The sequence below is a fragment of the Sciurus carolinensis genome, chromosome 9 (genome assembly GCF_902686445.1).
Source record: "Sciurus carolinensis chromosome 9, mSciCar1.2, whole genome shotgun sequence".
Taxonomy (NCBI): domain Eukaryota; kingdom Metazoa; phylum Chordata; class Mammalia; order Rodentia; family Sciuridae; genus Sciurus; species Sciurus carolinensis.
Genome location: NC_062221.1, coordinates 24,746,704 through 24,769,275, shown reverse-complemented (window position 1 = coordinate 24,769,275; position 22,572 = coordinate 24,746,704). Strand labels below are relative to the sequence as shown.

The window sequence follows — 22,572 nt, the reverse complement described above, 5'->3', positions numbered from 1 at the left end:
AAGCTAGAGGGGAAGAAAGGTTAGGGGAAAGGGAAGATGACATTAAAGTGGAAAGGACACCATTGAGGTAGAGGAAGGGGATGAATGGGAGAGAAGAAGGAATAAACAAGGGAGGTACTGGGGATTGAAACCAACCAAATTATGTCCTATGCATGTACGAATATGCCACAAAAAACTCACTACTTTGTACAATTAATATGTACCACCACCACCAACAACAACAAAAATCCAATTTTCTTATCTACTTTCTGACCCTCTTGCTTTCCCCTGATCTGGAGACTTCATTTTTTACCTGTGGGTAGGAAGGATTCTCATCTATTGGTTAACTGTTCCTCCAGGTTTTTTTCTTTTAATACATTACATGGACTTTCCTTGGGATATTCAAAAGCTATAGATTTGATTTACATTTTCTATAGTGATTACCTCTTCCTCTGAGGCAGCAGTGTCTACTGCTGGTTGAACAGGGAAAATATGAATGAATACACTGGAATTTGGGAGAAAATAATCCATAGTTAATCTTTCAAAAATATCAACTTGGCCAATTTTAAAGGAATAGAATTAGCCCTGGTTATCCCAAATTTCCAAGTCAGTTTACTGCTGGTTCTAGAAAGAAAATGCATGCCACTTGAGAAAGAGAACATGAGGCTTGCAAAATGAGTGAGTCTTTGGAGGTGCCTGTTTTTGCTGCTGTCATGAAGTTTCTCCTGAATAGTAGAGACTGACAAAATAAATGTCTGTCATGTTATTTAGGAGGGGTGACAGGCTGAGAATCACTGAACAAGTGACAATTTGTCCTTGAATTGGTAAGCTTCCATGCTGTCTTTGGCTGATATGGATCTTGTATTGAGTGATAATGCGGAGAGAGTTTCTTCTATCAGTCTAGTGACACAATTTTAGGCAAGGAAGGTATGTCTCTGTGTCAGCTAGAGATGATTATAATAGATATCACCTGCCGTAATAACCCTAAGTACATCTGCAAAGTTGTGTGTAAATGAAATTTTATGCTTTATCGTCAGGCTTCCAGACAGGGCTCAGCTAACTGCATGTAAAATCTCATGCTCCAATGCACAATAGTTGGTGTTGTAAGGAAAAATAAGTATCTTAAAGTTTTTTTATAGCATTTGTTCCTTCACAGCAAGAAAATATTGCAAGTTTGTGAAAGGATTTATATTATCATGCTTAACCACTGTGACTTTTACAACTGCATGCTACCTGGGGCACAGTAAATTACTGAAAAATCACTATGAAGCTTTGCCTGCTGTTTTGAAATCTTCAGAAATTATAGAAAAACATAGCTTCATATGTCATTGCAAGTCCTTTTGGGCTATCAACAGCCTGAGATGCCCTTCCTAATAACAGGTCATTGTTACCAAATTCTTTTTTTAAAATTTTTTAATTGTAGATGGATAGAATGCCTTTATTTTATTTATTCTTATGTGGTGCTAAGGATTGAACCCAGTTCCTCACATGTGGTAGGCAAGCGCTCTGCCACTGAGCTACAGCCCCAACCCACCAAATTCTTGATAGAACAGTTTTTCTACAGAATAAATTACCAATCATGTATTTCTCTAGAATCTACTTCATTGTCAAGTAGAGACCTAATATAGTATTCAATACCTAACAAAAATGGGAACCAAATGTTACAACTTTCTAAATTGCAGTCATAAAGGCACCCGTAAATGGCCAAGTGGACCTGAAGCTGATGGTGCAGAACTATCTTTTCTGTTGCAATCGTACTTGCTCTTTGTGGAAGCAGCTAGTGCCTGTTGTTGGTTGTCTTTAGGGATGGGATGAATTTGGAATGGAAAGACTAGGGAAAACATTTATAAAGAGTAAGATGTTAGAGGACTCACATTTTAGAAACCTTTACTTAGCAATAGTCATTTTCTAGTAGAAGGGGAGAACAGAAATATAATAGCTTTTATTGGTGGGGGAAAAGGTTGTATGCTACTCACCCAACACTAAAGTAGCATAAGGGTACTTTTAAAGTTTTCCTGCTTATGCTCTCATTTTCTAGGACAGATTTCCTAACTTACAATTTTATGAAATGTTGTTGTTTTTGGTCATAGGTTCTCACTGAGAAATGGAATGGGGGAAAGCTACAAAATAGTGTGCTGAGTGCAGTATCAAAGCTTCTAGACCCTGAATCTGACAAGTAGCCAATTTTACCTAGGCTGTTACTTGAGGAAATTACTGTTCTTCCACAGTAAAACAAAAAAGGCTTGTTTGAATTAATGCAAATTGTATAGTGTAATCATATATTTAAGAATGGTAAGAGCCTACTTATCTAATGTGATTGGGACTGGTATTTGGTTGAATAGAGGAAATGATTTTAAAATGACATGATTAATTAAGATATCAGTTTAAATCATATGGTACATTTTATTTAATTTTTTAATGTACAGACAACATCTAATGTCCTCTGATTAGAGCTCCCTTCAACTTTTGGCATATACCACATCCATAATATATTAATTAAGTTTTCTACATTGATTTTCTATAATGTGAAATGAGAATTTAGCAATCTGGACTCAGAATACTAGATTTTTACATGTCTAACCAACTTTTTAGAACTGTTTTGTTGATTAAGTGACAGCAACTTTTTTCAACTTGTCAGTTAAGTTTTTTAGTAAGCATTTGATTCAGTTTTCCTATCAAAGTAAACCAATACTTCATTAATTTATATAAATCATAAATTTATAATAGTAAGCACAACTGGCATAAACAGGTATAAACACAATGATTTGGGTAAGCCCAGATCTCAACTGGAAGGGCAGATGTGCATAGGTGTGCCAGAGAGCCAACTAGCCATGGGCACTCCTTATGGCAAGGACAGGGGTGAGCACCGGTTATACATGACTGGAGACTGCTGGCTAATCTCTAAGTTGGTTAAAGGACCTTTAATTAAGAGGGTTTCTATTGTAAATACATTTAAATTAATATGCATAGATAGTAGTTCTTTAAGAACATTTTTTCGAAATATTCTCTAATACAGGTCCTACAGAATTTGTCGTAATGAATAGCTAAAGCTCACTTATAATCAGCAGAATCTGTTTGCATACATAATTGGTGTTCCAAAGTGCTTTCCCCAGCAATCTAGTTTATACTCTGGTACTATAATTGATTTTTTCATCAGAATATTTTTCTTAGATGGGAATAGATAATGTTTTGGTCCACTTCTCATTGAATTTTTAAATTAATGATTTGGAGCTTTAATGAGCTATTCTTCTATTTGTACATGCTAGAGATCCTAAATACTCCTATCAGTGTTTTCAGTTAAAATTTCTTTCTCCTAAATATGGGTAATAATAAAGCCTGATATATAAAGAATAGTTTTAAATAGAACATAAGTAGATATTGTTTTCTACTGATAGGTGTGTGTGTGTGTGTGTGTGTTTATACATATAGTCAGGAGACACAGAAAGATGCAGAGTGACACAGAAATGACAGGTAAAGAAAAAAGTCATACAGAGAGATAGTATTATATACATATATATATTTTTACTGTATAAATTCATATTTATATATATAAAATCTGATATATATAATCAAATCTTATATTATTATATAGAATTATATATTTTATATATAGTATATATATTTATATATAATTATGCATAAATAATACATATATATGAATATAAGAGACAGTGGCAGAGACAGAGATAGAGAGAAAGAAATAGAAAAGCAGAGTAAAAGAGATGAGGATAGAAATAAAACATAAAACAGAGAAACAGAGACCATGAGAGAGACCAAGTGAAACCAAACCATCTAGTGAGACAGAAGAAGGGCTACCCCAGCAATGTCGCTCAAGAGTAGCTCCATGTCTGCCCTCTACAAAGCTGTATGTGTGCAGGTTAGAGACCATGAGGAGGCCAAGTCACTGTCCAGGACAGGGAAGCAGGCCTAGGGCCCACCAGAAGACACAGAGTCGTAATAGGCAACACTAGACCTATGAGTAGAACACAACCTGGGCATTAATTAGGTCACTTTGCACCACTTGCTCATATGTGTTAAATGTGTTTTCCAACTCTGAATGTATTTAAAATGTTTTGGCTGCAGAAAGGTACTAAAAGAAATCTCTGTTGGAGAGCTAAATCCAAATGAGACTGTGCAGGCCAATTTGGAAGCCCAGCTCCTTTCCAAGCTGGACCATCCAGCCATTGTCAAGTTCCATGCAAGTTTTGTGGAGCAAGATAATTTCTGCATTATCACGGAGTACTGTGAGGTGAGACTCTTCTTCTCTCTTGGAAATTTTGATAAAAATCTGTTGCATAGTCACAAACCTTATGTAAAGAAATATCTCAATGTCAGTTATCAAACTATAAGTTAAACTACAAAGACTTGGAATCTCATGTCTTACAGCTAAGAATAATCATCTCAAAGTAACAGACAAAATTCATTTCTAATGAGTGTTTTTCACCTTTTGATAAACTCAGTCAGAATGAATATAATTTAAGGAGAAATACATGCAGAAGAATGCTTCAATATTTTTGGCCAGGGTGGGGTGGGGCAACAAACCTCCTTAGATGAACATTTAAAGACCCTAACAGAGACCTGAACAGAGCAGAGATATATCTCCTGAAGTTTTGACTTCTAGTCTATGGCTTATTTTACCTAGTAGAAATTTGAAACTGCAAATAATCACCCCCATACTGCTGATATCCTTCATATATATTGATTTGCGATTTATGGCTTCAGGTATTGGCAGTTTTCCCTGCTACTTTCTGTTCTTTCCAAGTAAAGGCTTTGCATTTTACTTAGCCCTGAGAAGGGGAAATTGTGTAGCTGTAGTGCGGATCCATTACTCCTGAGGGGTTAGGTCTGGGAGAGGTGACAAGGGTTGAGTTAGGCAATGGAATATCTGAAGATAACTTACTCAAAAAGTATCTCCCAGCGCGTTCTGGGAGCTAGGGTTAGCCAAATGCTTCTCAGAAGAATTTGGAACTGTTTAGAATCAACTTAGCTCATCACTTGGGTGTTTCTGGGACCCCATAGAGATAATGTTGGGAAGAAAGAAGTACTTTAAAGAAGTCATGCTTGTTTGGGTCAGAAAGTTTGGAAAACCACATACAATCTGAAGGTGCCAGGTATTTCAGAGGCAGGGGAAGGAAAAGAAGCTCAGAAGTAGAAATGGCAATGAAAACCAACCTTGCCAGCTTTACACATTAACTGGTGTATCACCCAATATGAAACCAATAGCAAAATTTATCTGAATGAGTTTGAAACATTCCAAATCTTGACCATTTTCCCAGATCATCCTTCCTGGGTGTTTACCCACTTAGATCTTGCCCCTCTTCTTTATGGAGGAAAGTAGGGAAAATGAAGAAACCAGGTTCTTTAGATGTCATCTTCTCCTTTATCTAATGGACCCTTAAGAAAATCAATAGATGATGAAGTGTATTAGAGTGATGGTAGTATTGAACAACTTCTCTGGCAATTATGGTACTAATCCATTCAAAACTACAGATACTTGCCTATGTACTGTACTATGATTCACTGACTATAATTTAATCATTTTCTTCTTTAGCCCCTTTAGTTACTAAAGTTCTTGCTTCAGAAGTAACTAACTACTGCTGCTCATGATGATTACTTCTACCTCCACTACTACTTTAGGCTCAGTTAGTCTTTCAAAGACTCTTTCCTGCCTGATCTTAAAATATTTTAAACTGTACTCAGCACACTGTTCAATGGAACTTACTGTGATGCTGAAAATGGTTTGTGTTTGTATTGTCTAACACTAATCACTAGTCATACATGGCTTTTTAGGTCTTGAAGTTTGGTTAGTGCAATTGAGGTGTTGGATGTTAAATTTTATTCAATTTTAAATCATTTAAATTTAAATTATCCTGTGTAACTAGTGGCTGACATATTGTACAGGTCTAGATAATATGTTATAATGTTCCCTGATTTTTTTCTATTTTAATGTAATTTTGAACTGCCAGACAAGTTACAAGGATAACATAATATACTCTTCTTCCAGATTCCCCAATCATTATCATTTTTCCACATTTGCTTTATCATTCTATTTATTTATCTATATACTCCATTTATCTACTTTTTCCTGAACCATTTGAGAATAAGTTTGTTATAGTTTGACTCTTGAATGTCCCCTGAAACCCCATGTATAAAAGCCTGTGTTACTATTAGGAGGTGGTGGAACCTTAGGAGGTGGGGGTCTAGTAGAAATAAATTAGGTTATTTGGGAATATTGGGATGCTGGTCTCCTTCCTCCTTTCTTTTCTTCCTGGCTGCCATGAGGTGAACAACTTTGCTCCAAAAATGTTTCTCCCCACCGTGATGCTCCATCTCACCACAGGCTCAAAAGCAATGAAGGCAGCTAACCATGGACTGAAATCTCTGAAACTATGAGCAAAAATAAACCTTTCCTCATTTAAGTTGATTTTCTTAAGTCTTTTGTCATAGTAATGGAAACCTGAGAAATACAAAGTTGCAGACATGAAGCCCCTGTGCCCCAAGTAGTACTGTATCTTATAAGGCTAGGGACCTTTTCTAATATAACCACAGTATATAAGACATATATTAAAAACATGAGAAATTAACACAGAAACAATACGAGTATGTAATTTGGTGGTTCTGAAAGTGGAATTCCAGAGTGGAAGCATCAACATAACCTGGGAACTTGTTAGAAATGCAAATTCTTGGCTCTCCAGTCTTACTGAATCAGAAATTCTGAGGGTGAGGCTTGTCCATCTGTGTTTTGACAAGTTCACCAGGTAAGTTTGAAATAAGCTGAAGTTTGAGAATCACCCATCTTATTCATAATCCCTATTCAGATTCAGCCCATTTGTTCCAATTATGTCCTTAGAAAGGACGTTTCTATAAAAATGGATTTTGTTGCCCAGGATCCAATCTGGAATCATCTGCTTTAATTTTAAAATGATGGTGGTTTCTATGGGTTGAGCTGCTTTCCCAGTGGGGATGTTGCCATGGTGATGGCTGCAGGCTGCACTAGAGAACAACTGTGGGGCTTTCAGGGCTCTCTGTGTCCCTGAGCTGTCAGTCTGCCACTTCCCAGGCTTCTAAGCAATGATGTGTGCAGATTGCTCCACTCTCTTTATCAGAGATATTTCTCAATTTCAGATACAAATTTACTCTTAACTTGCACAGGCCTGGCATTATCTTCTTTTTTTATTAAGGTAAAATAATACTAAAGGAAATGGTAGGTGGCCAAACTTGCACCTTATAAAATATTGTTATCCACCAGTGAAATGGATATTTTTATCTCCAATTTCCCTTATATAAAATTTAATTTTGGACCTTTCAAGACTGAAACATGTAAATGCATTCATGAGACCTCTACATCTACTACCCTCCTTTGGAGACATCACCTCGTATTATGTGTGTAAAAAAGGAAATGACCAGTCTTCACAATTCGTCAAGATTAACCACATCTTTGGTGGGATATAGTTCCTAAACTACCAAAGTGGCAAAATATTTCAGATATCAGTATTTTCTGTTTTCCTCCACATAGGGAGGAATTGTAATTACTTGTTGTCCTCTGACTTTCCTCCGTGGCTTCATACCTCTTCATCTCTGCTTAGGCCATTTCCTATCCCAGTGTCCTTCCTCCCAGCCCCACATCTTCAAGTTCTACCCAGCATCCCAGGTCCAGTGTAAATTCCAATTCCTCCTCTCCTATAACCAAAGGTTCCCATAAGCAAAGTTCTTCTCCCACAAACAAAAGTTCCCATAATCTTCTGACTGGAAATCATTCTCCATCACCATGTCCCCAACTCTCAGCATTTTTATCTTGTATGCTTAACACAACATGCATCATATAAACCATTTCAGACTCTCAACATGTGAGATTGACCTTTTCTGATTGATTTTTCTATCACATCGTGGTCCTACATAGTAAACCACAAAGAAGTTAGAACTCAAGACCTTTCCCTCTTTTTAAAAAAATAATTCTCCACCATTTTGCTTCTAGATGCCTCCTACCTTATTTCTGTAAAACACTGGTGAAAAAAAGATATAATATTGGATGCTTCAGTCTGTTATACATATCAAAACTAGTTTGTCCTACTTATTTGGCTGGTACACCCAACAATATACCAAACTAGAGATCTGTCAAATATAGTCTGAAGGTCTTTCATTTGGGTAAGGATAAGGCATCCCCAGAATCCTGGGCATTATATTAGTAGATACAACAGAGATTAGGAGATATCACATATATTCAGAAGAGAAGGGCATGGTGGTGGGAAGAACATATGGTATTGGGGCAAAAAGCAGTAAAGTTTGGACTTTTCTGTTGCCTTTCTGGTGATATTAACATTGCTAAACAAAGTTATATCGATGCACTAGTAGTTATGAACATTGTCTATACATGAGATTCACCTGGAGAACTTTGAAAAATCCTTAAGTCCAAGACACACCTCCAGAAAATCTGATTTAATTACTGTGGGACATGGCTCAGCCAACAGGAGTGTTGAAATCTCTCCAGATGATTCTGATTTGCAACCAGGGTTGAGAACTGCAAAAAAGAGAAAATGGGTATTGTGGAAACAGAGTCACAAAAGAAAACTGTGTCAATGTTTAAGGACCACTGAGCAAAGATGACACCCAGATCTGAGTCTAGGCAATTCTGCCTCTGGTTCTGGGTGTAGTTTCATCATTAAGTCACCTAACTTGTTGCTGTTGTTCATAAAAATTATCCAAGTCATTCTCCTTGCACCCTGAACAACCGTCTGGTTCCAGTTTGTCCTCTGGTACATGCCTTTTCTAGCAGAAGGATATACTTCCTAAACTGACATGAGCTCCTTGTTGCCTTGGCAATTCTAGTTCTCATTGTATATGAATAAATTAGTTTTCTGGATTATTTTTTGGTTCCTTCTGAATTTGAAGTTCACAGGGGCAATAGTAATCAAGAGTCCTTCCAAAAGCCATTACTAAGCCCCAATTCTGTGTCAGATATAATTCCTACACATAGTGTGGGGTGACAGACATAACACAGTAACATTTCTTTAATGAACTTTTCTGGTAGGCTAAATGAGTCATTTATATCAGTGGTTAAAATGTAAGGGGGAATTTGGTATCATGGAAAGGGTGTGATTGAAGCACTGTTGGAGTTAATAGAGAAAGAAATGACTTCTGATTGCATGGGCTAGCATATTATATTTGAATTTGAAGTATGAGAAGGTTTAGTCAACTGGTATGGGGCAAGGACTTGCAATTAAGGGGAACCATGTGATAAAAGGATCAGAGGTAGAAAAGCATGGGATGTGATTTGGGAACCTAATATGTCACCTTTTTAAAAAGCATTTTATTGGTGTGTTCTCATTATATATAACAGTGAGATTAATTGTGATATATATTTATATATGCACATCTCCTTTCCCTCTGCTTCTTCCTCCCCTGATTCCTTTCTCTACTACTGGTTTCTCTTCTATTTTCATTAGATCACTTTTATTTCCATTTCGTTTTCTTTCTAACCTCTGCATATGAGAGAAAACATATGACCCTTGAATTTCTGAGTCTGGCATATCTAATTTAGCATGATGTTCTCAAGTTCCATCCATTTTCCTATAAATGACATCATTTTATTCTTCATGACCAAGTAAAACTCCATTGTGTATATATGCCACATTTACTTTATCTATTCATCTGTTGATGGATTCCCAGAATGGTCCCATAACTTGGCTATTGTGAATTGCACTGCTAAACACATGAGTATGCATGTATTGCTCTAGGATGCTGACTTTAATTCTTTTGGGATAAATACTAAGGAGTGGTATAGTTGGACCATATGCTGATTCCATTTCTAATCTTTTTAGGAATGCCATACTGATCTCCATTGTGGTTTTACTGATTTATAATCCTACAAAAGTATATGTGTTTCTTCCCTACCCTCCACATTTTTGTGAGCACTTATTATTTCTCATATTCTTAATGATTGCCATTTTAACTGGAGTGAGATGAAATCTTAATATAGTTTTGAGTTGCATTTCCCTGATGACTAAGGATATTGAACATTTTTTCATGTATTTCTTGGCCATTTGTACTTCTTCTTTTGATAAATGTCTGCTTAGATCATTTGCCCATTTATTGACTGGGTTATTTGTTGGTGTTAAGTTTTTTGAGTTCTTTATGTATTCTGGATATTAATTCCCCATCAGAATAGCTAGTAAATATTTTCTCCCATTCTGTAGGTTCCCTTTTTACAGTTCTGTTTCCTTTGCTATGCACAAACTTTTACATCTGCTGCCATCCCATTTATTCATTTATGGTTTTATTTTCTGAACTTCAGGAATCCTATTAAGGAAGTTGTTTCCTGCACCTAGATGTCAGAATGTTGACCTCATGTTTTCTGCTAGCAGTTGCTGTGATACGGGCCTAATTCTCAGGTCATTAATCCACTTTGAGTTTAATTCTTCTACATGGGGGCTGCCCAGTTTTCCTACTACCATTTGCTTGAAAGACTATCTTTTCTTCAACAAATGTTTTTGGTACCTTTGTCAAGGATCACATACAGTTATCAGATACAGTTATCTGATCCTTGAAATGGAAGAGATGACACATACATTCTTTTGGTCTGTTTTTAATGCTACTAACATGCAGTTTTTGTTACTATAGCTTTGAAGTATAATTTGAAGCTGGAGTTACGATGCCTCCAGCATTGCTCTTATTGCTCAGAATTGCTTTGGTTGTTCTGGGTCTTTTATTCTTTTATATGGATTTTAGGACTGTTTAGTTCTGTGAAGAATGTCATTAGTATTTTGATGAGGATTACATTGAATGTGTATATTGCTTTTGGTGTATGGCCATTTTAACAACATTAATTATGCCTCCCCAAGAACTTGGGAGGTCTTTCCAAGTTCTAGTGTCTTCTTTGTTTTCTTTCATCAGTGTTCTATAATTTTCATCGTAGAGGTCTTTCATCTCTTTGGTTAAATTTATTCCTAAGTATTTTTTGAGGCTATTGTAAATGGATTTGTTTTCCTGGTTTCTTTTTCAGCAGATTCATTATTGATGTAAAGAAAAGCTAATGACATATATATGTTGATTTTTTTGGGTAAATTTTAAAATTTTTTATTGGAAAACAAATTTACAGCTTGGAATGGATTTGAGACAAATCGTGCCATAAGTGGATTTTCTTTAAGTGGTTAAACAAAGTTTAAAAGGCAAGTAACAATAAAAGAAAATGTTTCTGGTACAAGACCAGCAGTACAAAAAAATAGTGTACGAGTACCTGGATAATATACCCGTTTTGCAATAGTACAACTTTTAAGTATATATTGTTGACTGTCCATAGTCCACACAGAGTTACAACTCCACACTTCAACAACAACATGCTAACAATTCCTAAAGGAAACTACTTTTAAAAAAAGGCATAACCCAGATGTTCCCTCATTTGACCAACTCCATCTAAAGTTTGGATGTGCAGAAGGGCTTAGATATATCCAGAGTAAGCCACATGCAACATGTTACTTGATCAATTTTCTGAAATAAGGACAATGACAGTAAGATAAGGGAAGAAAACATGGAGGAATGAAGTCCTAATAATATTATACATGCATAGTTTTTGACCGTAGGGGGAAACATTTTACAGATAAGTTTCAAAGAAAAGGCAAATAAACAAATTTGTACAAGAAATTTAACACATTCTGTACAATGTCTTCACTTTGCTGTACAAACTCTTCATAGTTTACTTGACCATCACCATCAATATCTGCTTCCCTGATCATTCATCAACCTCTTCATCTGTTAACTTCTCTCCAAGGTTTGTCATCACATGGTGAAGCTCTGTTGCACTAATATAGCCATTACCATCCTTATCAAGCACACGGAATGCTTCTCTGCTTCTTCGCTGTCTGTGTCTTTCATTTTTCTTGCCATTATTGTCAGAAATTCAGGGAAGTCAATTGTGCCATTACCATCAGCATCTACTTCATTAATCATGTCCTGTAACTCTGCTTCTGTGGGATTCTGCCCAAGAGGCCTTATTACAGTTCCCAATTCCTTTGTTGTTATAGTTCCATCACCATCCTTGTCAAATAGTGAAAAAGCTTCTTTGAATTTTGCAATCTGCTCTTCATTCAGTTGGTCAGCCATGCTGGTAGCGCTACTGGTTTCCGAGACGCGACCACACAACCACTCGGCTCGCTTGCTCCACTTGGACTGGTGATTTTTTTTTTCTTTATCCTGCTACTTTTCTGAATTTATCAGCTCTGGAAATCATCTGGTGGAGTTTTTTGAATACTCCAAGTATAAGATCATATTTTCTGTGAACAGCAATAATTTGCTTCCTTCCTTTTCTATGTGTGTCTCTTTTAGTTCTTGCCTAATTGCTCTTGCTAGAATTTCAAGTACTGTATTAAAAATGAGTGGTCAGAACAGACATGCTTGTTCTGTTCCTTATTTCAGAGGAAATGTTTTCAGTTTTTCCCTGTTCAGTACAGTGTTGGCTTTGGATTTATCATGTATAATCTTTTATGGCTTTTAAGTAAGCTTTTTCTATCCCTAATTTCTTCAATGTTTTTAACATGAATGGATGCGAGCTATTCTTAAAACTTTTTCTGTATCTTTTGAGATGATCATATGATTTTTGTCCTTAATTCCATTTATGTGATGGATCAACATTTATTGATTTGAACCAATCTTGGTAATAACAACTTGATCATGATGTACAATCTTCTTAATATATTTTTGAATATGAATTGCTAATAGTTTTTTTAAGAATTTCTGCATCTGTGTTCATCAGAGCTGTTAACTTGTAATTTTCTTTCCACAATGTTTCCTTATTTGGTTTTGGTATCGGGGTGATACTGGGTTTGTAGAATGAATTTGGGAGTGTTCCCCTTTCATATTTCATGGAACAATTTGAGAATTCGTTCTTCTTTAAAGAATAATTTGAGTATTAGTTCTTTTTTAAAGGTCTGGTAGAATTCAGCTGGAAATCCATTTGGTCCTAGATTTTTCTTTGTTGGAAAACTTTTTATTGCTGCTTTAGTCTCATTGATTATTATTGGGTCTGATTAAGTTTTCTGTATTCCTTTGGTTCCATTTTTGTAGGGTTTATGTGTCTAGAAATTTGTCCATTTCTTCTGGATTTTCTAAATTATTGGTTTGCAGGTTTTCAAAATAGACCCTGATGATCCTCCGGATTTCAAAAATATCTGTGATAACATCTCCTTTTTCATTTCTAAATTTGTTGATCTGGGTCTTCTCTCTCTTGACTAGTTTGGCTTGTCAATCTTGTATATTTCATTGATCCTTTTTATTATTTTTATTCTCTTTTTCATTATTTTTGGCTCTTAATTATTTTCTTCCTTCTACTTATCTTGAAATTGTTGTTTTTTTTTTTTCCTAGGACCTTGAGATATATCATTAGAGTGTTTATTTGGTACTACTATTTTTTATGTAGGCACTCATTGCTGTAAACTTCCCTCTTAGAACTACTTTCATACCATGACTGATGTGTTTCTTTTCTCATTTGATTCTAGGCTATTTAAAAATGTCTCCCCTTACTTTATCTATGATTAATTCATCATTCAAAAATATATTGTTCAGTTTCCATATGTTTATGTAATTTCTATGATTTTTCTTGCCATTTATTTCAAAGTTCATTCCATTATGATTTGCTAAGATCCAAAGGAATACTTTACCTTTAATTGTAATGTGTTTGTAATTAAACACATTCCCTAAAGTTATAGCTTACATAACCATAGTACAGTTATCCAAACCAGGAAATTAACATTTTGCCAGGTCTACCCCCGTTGTCTTTTCTTTATTTCAGGATCTAATTCAGTATTCTTAATTGCATTAGTTATTCTTCCTTAATCTCTTCCAATCCGTGAGTTACTCTGTCTCTCTGTCTTGCCTTATTTTTATATGACCTTAACACTTTTTATGCATAGTAGCAAGTTACTTTGTGAAATGTCTGTCATTTGGGGTTTGTGTAATGTTTTCTCATGATTAGATTGAGATTCTATATTCAGGGCATGACTACCATAGAAATAGTGATATCCTTCTCACTGAGTCAGGTCAGGAGTTCAAGATGTTAGTATATTTTATTACTGATGGTGTTAACTTCAGTCACTTCATTAAGGTTCTGTCTTCTGGGTCTCTCCCCTGTGAAATTACTATTTTTCATTTGTAATTGATAAATACCTTGGGGAAGATATTTTGATATTAGGGTAATATTCTGTTCAAACCTGATTGTGATTTTAGTATCTTTTAATAGAAGTTGCCTTTAGTGATTTTTACTATTATGATTTTTTTGCCTGATTGTGATTATTTGTTTCCCTTCTTCTTCTTACACCTACTAATTGAGATTCTCCTGTAGAGATAGCTCTTTCTTCTCCATTTGTGTATTTAATTATATTTTATTTTACAAGTTATGACCCAATACTTTCATTATTTATTCTGTTGCTCATATTGTTCTAACTTTAGCTATTGGGACTTCTTTAGGTTGGCTTCTGTGTCTTCTTGTTGAGAAGTAAATTCTTATTTATTAATTATATTTTACATTTGAAGAAACAGGATCTCAGAAACATGGAGTTATTTTCTGATGATCACATGATTGGATATTATTGAATTTTGTCTAGGATGAGTCAGGTCCAGGACTAAAACTGGGAAAACTGCTCCTTTTCTTGGCTTTTTGTCACTTATGTTCTGTATCTTTACATATCTCTCTTTCTACATTACATATATATCAAGACACATGTATATCATTTTGTACAGATATGTATTTTAATGTAATGATGACATTAGTAATTTATAGCCTCTCAATAGAAAAGTAGATATGATTTGAAATAGTGAAAAATGTGTGAACTGTGACATTGGTCTTTGTTCATTTCCTTGACACAAATTATTTTTTCCACTTTTTTCCCTGTCATGAGATAGGATGGCAATACCTTATTTGGCTATGTTTTTATTTTTAAAATTTGTTCTAATTAGTTATACAGGACAGTATAATGCATTTATGCATTATGACAAATCATACATAAATGAAGTACAATTTCTCATTTTTCTGATTGTACATGTTGTAGGTTCACATTGGTCATGCAGTCATACATCTAACATGAGGTAATAATGTCTGTTTCACTCTACTATCCTTCCTACCTCCATACCCCTTCCTCTCCCTTCACTCTCCTCTACCTAATCTAAAATAACTCTATTCTTCCCTAGTGCCTCCCAGTGTTGAAAAAGTGACTGTCAAAATTTTGCTTCTGATAGACTTCAATGATAGAGGTTATCATTATAATACTTCATTATTTCATTGCTATTCTTCCCCAACCCCTTCAGCCATTTTTCTAGAGGGCATGCTAATTTTTATCTCTTTGAGTTTTTGGCTTGTAACCCTTATTATGAGAATTCATGCCAAAAGCAAGAAACATGCAAATTCTTAAACACTAATGGATCTGATAGCAGAACTTGAGGCAAGTACTTTCCAAGGATCTGTTTATAGTGTAAAAAGAAAATTTGAGGGGCTGGGATTGTGGCTCAGTGGTAGAGCGCTTGCCTAGCATGTGTGAGGCACTGGGTTCAATTCTCAGCACCACATACAAATAAATAAACAAAGGCTCATCAACAACTAATAAAAGTATAGTAAAAACATTTTTAAAAAAAGAAAATTTGAAAAATTTCTATAATGTTTCTTGTTTATGAAGAAGTGTTTAAATAAACTAAGTGGATTGAGTTTTATGATCTTGAAACTTAGTGGGTGTCTGTAGATATTGTAGGTGAATTTGGTAATAACATGTAGCCACTAGGCTTACTAGCTCTCAGAAGTTCCTTGCAGAACTTCATACCTGGTGCATCAGTTCTACTTTTCTATCCTTCAGAGCCACTATTCATAGTCCCAAAGCTCTTTGGGGAGCCACTACTACCCAGAATTGGTTATTTGTGGATAAAGGATACTCCTGAGGTGTTGACCATTTTAACATTGATTAATGACCATCCTGGTGTGGGCCCACATATGGGCTGGCCACACGTTAGAGCTGCTTTTTAGTGGCCTGCTTTGCTAGAATTGAGGCACTTATCTTCAGAGAGCAGGATCACATCAGGACTTTCTGATTTTCTTGGGCATATCCATTCAGAGGCCTTCTAAAATTTGCTCTGTGCTGATTCTGTAGGTCTAGACTTATTCTGTTTGGGAAGACTATAATTAATGTGAGTTTCTTGTGTTTTTATACACCTAAACTGATCCATTCATAATTTTTACTAATGCATAAATATAATCTTTAAGCCCAGTAAAATGTATGACTTTTGGGGCATAGCCTTAGTTTTTGGCATATAAATTTATATATGTACATGTTAAAAAATAGAACTAGAATAATTTCAAGTAGTTTTAAAAGTAGTTTATTATAAAAATTAACTCCATGCTTTATCCTGTCACTCCTTAAGATAAAAATAAGTTCTGACATCTTATTTGTGTATGTTTATTTCAATAAGAAGAATATGGACTCTAAAAGAATTTGGAAAATAATTAGCAACTAAACCCAAGGATGCTTATTTATATTATTAGACATACACATTGTGATACTGCATGACATTCTTCAATACCTTTAAAAATTGGATATTCTTATTTTGCTTTAAAGAGTATAATGTAGCTTGACATTTCCTAATGTTTTATGTAATTCACTATAGCCAACTTTCATATTTCTAGGGAAATATTTCAGGTTCTACAATATAATTACAAATGACCTCTCCTGTCCCATCCTCCATTTATTGCTGTTCTCCTTGAAATATAAAGCATTTAAAAATATGACATGGTAATAAATTGATTTTTATTTAATCATGTCTTTCCCAAGTACATCTTTTGCCTTTGGAATTGTTCGAACTATTGGACAAATGTTGCTACTGATGGGCTAAATATTAAGTATATGGTCCATTTGTGTTATTGTTTAAAATTGTTTCTCAAAATGTGATCATTTGTGATCTAAGTAACTACCTCCAGAGTTACTTAGAATGCTTGTTAATTATATATATTCCATGGCTTTATCCAAATTTACTGAATTAGCATCTTTGTTGATTTGGTTTGGGAGTATGCAAAATGCTTTGTAGAGGAGGAGGGCAACATTAATATTGGTTCAAATTAATACTCTTTTCATTAAAGTTGTTTTATCAATGTATCACCATTAAATATTTCTCAAAGATGAAGTTAAGAAACCAAAATGAACTTACAAATACTGTACTAAGAACTTCTTAAACTGAGATGTGTCATTTCATCAAAAACATTTGGTTTTTACTTGGAAGATAAGAGAAACAAATTAGTAAATGCTTTTCATGCTGCTGAGTTAAAATAAACCAGCATCTTTGGTGATTCTGATGCACACTAAAATTTGAGATCCATTGGAAGGATGGAGATATAGTAGGGCATGAGGGAACTGCATTCTGAGATATCAACTCACTGGATTAATAAGGGCAACTTTTTAATTTTAAAATGAAGAAATAGGGCAGAGCGATTTTTCAAACTCCTTTGAGCCTTAAAATAGAGATGATTTTTGTCCTTTATATGTAGTCTGTTAGAACTTCAGCTTTGTTGCATTCAGGCTTCTTCTGAGGATGCTCTACTTTGGTCTTTTAAACTGCTTATAAGTCCTTCTATTGACAACTTTAAAAATGGATTAATTTTAAAAAATCAAATCATTTTATGACTTTTTCATGGCAATCCAAGTGGGGTTTAGAACACTGGTTGAGTCATTCTTTGTTTCTTCAAGGTCTTGATACTTCAAAGTCCATTTGATGTCAGCTAACTAGGGATGGGGAAGCAAGGAGATACCATTAATCTACCAAATGGCAGCTTAAGCTACAGATTTTTTGAAACCTTAGAAGGTAACATCAAAGCTTTTGTACTAACTTTTGAGGGGTGATATTAGTGAAGGAAAGCATTTTCTGTCAGCAATATAGAGTAAGGGCAACGTTAACATTGGTTCAAGTTCAAGTCAATAATCTTCATTAAAGTTGTTTTAGTAAAAAAAGTCACCATTAAATATTTCTCAGAGACAAAGTTAAGAAACCAAAATGAATTTACAGATACTGTAGTAAGAACTTCTTAAACTGAAAAGTGCCATTTCATTAAAAACATTTGGTTGTTATTTGTAAGACAGGTTAAGAGAAACAAACTAATAAAATCTTTTCATATTGCTGATTTAAAATCACACTGCTTCACAAAATATTTCTTTGTTTTAGTGAAGCTTTATTTGTTGTATCTTAATCTGTGAATGATTTATCTGTCTTATTTAAATCCTCAAAAACTAATCTAGTGTGTTTATTACAAACATGATAAATGCAAAACAAATAGGTTTTCTTGGAGATAAATATATAAAATGAAAATTGTAGAAAGAGTAACTTGAGGTGTACAAGACCCAGCTCTCAGACTAATTTAGCCTTTGGTTTTTCATCTTCCTGTTGACTGATCAGTCTTCTACTTTGTACTAAAACTGATACATTTTCATATGGTTTTACACTTTGAGACTTATTATTAAAGTTTCATTTTTTCCCCTCAGTAGTCTATACATGTATTTATGTAAGTTACAGGAAATTGTGCATTTAGTATCAGTGTAAAAAACAGGCACACACCTTCTACTTACTACCCGAGCAGAAAGTGTGAAGAGGTGATTGGCAGAGCAACAATTAATGTCACCCAGAGGGTATGATATCATTATGGCAAGATTACCCAGAGGAAGCAATTCTATGCACTCGCAAAGAAGACAACATGGAAGCTGATACAAAAAAAGTGTAAAAGTTCATATAATAGTTTTAAAATGACAATAGAAAATGGAAAGCAGTATTGCAATTTTGGGATAAATTTCTAAAAGGAATGTTATTTTAATGCACAAATTTCTAAAAATTTCAGTATTATTACACTTGGGGCAGATAATTATATATGTGAAGGACATATTTATAGAGATAACTATGCTTGGGCATAGCCTTCCTAAAATGAAAAACGTCAGATTGATACAAGAAGCAGTCAGTCAACATTATTGATATTACTTTTTTTTTTTGTATTAGGGATTGAACCAGATGCACTTCACCATATCCCCAGCCCTTTTTTAAAATTTTAAATTTTGACAGAGTCTCACTAAGCTGCTGAGGGTCTTGATAAATTGCTGAGGCTGACCTTGAACTTGTGATCTTCCTGCTTCAGCCTCCAAAGTTGCTGGGATTATAGGTATGCACCAGCATGCCTGGCTCATTGGTATTTTTTAAGGTCAGTTTTTCTTTTTCTCTCTCTTCCTTCCTTCCTTTTCCTTCTGTCCTTCCTTTTTTGATTTCCTTCCTTCCTTCCTGTTCCATCTCTCTCCCTCTTTTCCTCCCTTCCCACTCCTCTGAGGCTATTCAGGAAAGAGATGAGGACATGTTGATACCTTGATTATTATCTTTCTGCCACTGGAGAATTTTTACCACAGTCAGAAAAATCTACAAGATATTGAAAGAAGAGCTTGTTTTTTTGTTTTAAACTTTTTTTTTTATATGAGGGAAAGATTTGATAAAGTCCTCTTGGATAGAAAGCAGAACAGGACTAGAAATACACACACACACACACACACACACACACACACACACTTTTTATTTAAAGGACTTCCATGTCTACCTTATAGGACATTATAATGATCTATTGTAAAAAATGTTTGCACAACATATAGAAACATGACAATACAGCTTATAGGATCCAACAGAATTTTGGTAAACTCTAGGATTTTAAGAGAGGAGAAATAAAAGCAGATATGGGGAATGAGAAGGAATTGTTGGTCTTTTTGCTGAGGAGTCAAATATTGAATTCATTGTACTTTTGTTTATAACAAACTTTGATCTACTTGGCCCAGAAAATCCAGCAGGAAACTGCCTGAGCTAGGCTGCAAGCAAATGTTTGATATACTTTTGACTTGTTATGGCTCCGTGTGAAAGGAGAGAAAATACTGAGCATATATTAGCACAGTGCCCTAAAAGGAAATTAAAAAATGCATTATAAGTGAATTAGTCTATTGACCTCATATTGTTTGATTACAAATAATTTTACTTGGATTGTCTCATTGCCTATAAATTCTTTTCCTTTGATTCTAATAAGGACTTTGCCGTAAATAGTTTGTGAGTAGCTTCATGTTTCCTTTCATAATCCCAGTGGACATGGAGAGTCCTCCTCTCCCTCTCCATGGGGCCCGTGTTTTACATCCTGCAGAGACCAGACACAATTGCATTTAACCCATCCTTTCCTTCAGAACACACTTTCGTGATAACTTTCGAGGGGTGTTATTAGTGAAGGAAAGCATTTTCTGTCAGCAATATAGAGTGAGGGCAAATTGTCTCTAATTTCTCAAATTGCCTGTGATTTCTCAGAGTTATAAAATAAAAGGGACCTGGTATAAAGGTTCTTTAGGAGAAGTTAACCTTTAATGTTTTTATTTCTATGGCAATTAAAATGCATAAATATAATCATAATTAGAAAGAATCTCATATCAGACACTGCCAGGCGATTTTGAAGGTTTGTTGTTTGGATCGTGGTGAGTTTTTGGCTGTAATAGTAAGTATCATTACTTTACTTATCACCAGTAATTGATAGGACAGAGACTGACTAAATGCTTAAATGTTGTATTTGGGACACCATATAGTTCCAACAGTTGCTGTGTTCCTGAAAGTTTTGCTGTAAATAGAAAAAGGGAAATTCAGTTTTCCCACACGTCTGGATATGTCACACTCAAAAGAATCTGTATGATAGCAATCAGTGTTGAATGCAGTGTGGAGGCACCAATTTAGTTTCAAAACATCATCACTTTACATTAAATTAATGTCACCGATTTGAATTTTATTGACTTACATTTTTAGCTTGTATACATGTTAGGATCCTATTTAGGGCTCATATTTGGGTAACATAATAAAAATAATTTTGGTTGGAGGTATGTGTGTTAACTTTCTCCTTTATAAAGGTTTTACCCTTGAGTGATGTCAGAGATAAACACAGCCAGACGTTTAGTGAAAGCAGTGAAAATAGGTTGTATTCAGTAACTGTTGTCAGTGGGGTAAATGCTGAGCTCCATTCCAGTTTCTGCAGAGGTGAGTGGGTATTTTTGGTGAGAATGAAGGGGAAGAGAGGGAGAACTACAGGGTCCTGAACAGACTTAGAGAAGTGACAAATTAACAAAATAGGAAGATGGAGGTTGGTCCATGTGAAACCCATTGGGTTTGCTAACTGGTGATTATTAAAATTAGACTTCTACCCTTCCATGGCTTCAGGAAGACAAGTGCCCTATCTTTAGGTATTTCCTGGAACAAACAGTAAATTCTTTTGCTCTGAGTTTTCTCAGGCAAGCACTCTAAGGGGTGGTTCCTGTCATTCTAGGGATGGGGCCTTGAGTTGCTAGAAATATTAGTGTTTCTTCAATTCTTTAGTGGTCAAGGTTGAGGCTTAATTGAGGAGAGGGCTTTTAGGACCCTGGCTAGAGTTTGGTCAAGAAGAGAATCTTAATGATAGTGACATAATGGTAGTAAGCCTCACTTTCTTATGATAAACAATTATTGCTATTTATTAACCATTATTAAGAAAGCTTGATTTAAGAATCTCAAGTCTTAAATGAATGTGAAAGATGATTTTTGTTTGTTTGTTTGTTTCAGGGTGGAGATCTGGACTATAAAATTCAGGAATATAAAGAATCTGGGAAAATCTTTTCAGAAAATCAAATAATAGAATGGTTTATCCAGCTGTTGCTAGGAGTTGACTACATGCATGAGAGGTATGTTCATTTGCCACTGGGGACAGAATATATTTTAATAGTCATATCTGGATTTGGGTGAAAAGTGATTTTTTAAGTCAATTTGAAAGCAAACAAGTCTGAAAGGTAAATTGCTATAGTTAGCTATCTTTTTAAACTTCTTTATGCTTTTTTCTTGATGAAAGTGTTGAATGATTGTATCCAGAGGTTTTTACTTTCATAACTTTTGTTGTTCTGGAAATCACATTGGCTTTGAATACAAGACAGAAACTTGTATTGAATACATTTCCTTGTACATGAACATCTGTGAATGCACTGTACCTTAGCAGGCCATGAATGCATTGTATATTATAACATGATTAGGTTTTAAATACCTTGGTGTGGCACAATGAATTGTGTGGTCACCTTGGAATGTATTAGTGCACTTTTAGCTGGGTCCATGTCCCAAGATGAGCTGAGTAACTGATATGGAAGATATTCTTTGGCCTCACAGAGATAAATATGGAGACAAAAAGTCAATTTTGATGTGAAATATCTGATAAAGAAGGTCAAAGTATGTTTTATGAGTTTCAGTTGTCTAGAACTTTTATCATTTCTTCCTCACATGATATATTTTAAAACTTTTATGATTATTCTTTAGGTTAAGTGTAAAAAATAAAAAAGGAGATCAGAAAATATTATTCTATTAATAAAGATTATAACTTTTATATTAAAAAATAAGACACATTAGATTTTAAATGTTTTATAGACCCATAAACTCATCTGGATGCACGTGAAAAGATGAACATACACAGATAAAGTGGATACTCTGAGGTGCCTATGGTAACTCTTATCTTGGGAGTGATATTATGTGTGATAACATTTTCCTTGACCAGAAGTGGTAATTGTAGGCTAC

General features: G+C 34.8%; 1 protein-coding gene and 1 pseudogene across 6 annotated transcripts in view; one reads left to right on the top strand and one right to left on the bottom strand.

Annotated features, from left to right (window-relative positions):
• The window catches only part of Nek11 (NIMA related kinase 11), a 330,359-nt gene that overhangs the window by 77,657 nt on the left and 230,130 nt on the right, over positions 1–22,572 (top strand). For 4 of the 6 annotated variants that reach the window (XM_047563256.1, XM_047563254.1, XM_047563255.1 and 1 more), the window contains exons 3-4: positions 4,063–4,228; positions 21,580–21,698. In XM_047563256.1, coding sequence (XP_047419212.1) covers positions 4,063–4,228; positions 21,580–21,698 — 285 coding nt within the window. Of the gene's footprint in view, positions 1–4,062; positions 4,229–17,701; positions 17,803–21,579; positions 21,699–22,572 lie in introns of those variants that run through there. The other 2 variants (XM_047563259.1, XM_047563258.1) reach the window with 2 other exon arrangements.
• Positions 11,705–12,075, bottom strand: LOC124992476 (calmodulin-alpha-like; annotated as a pseudogene).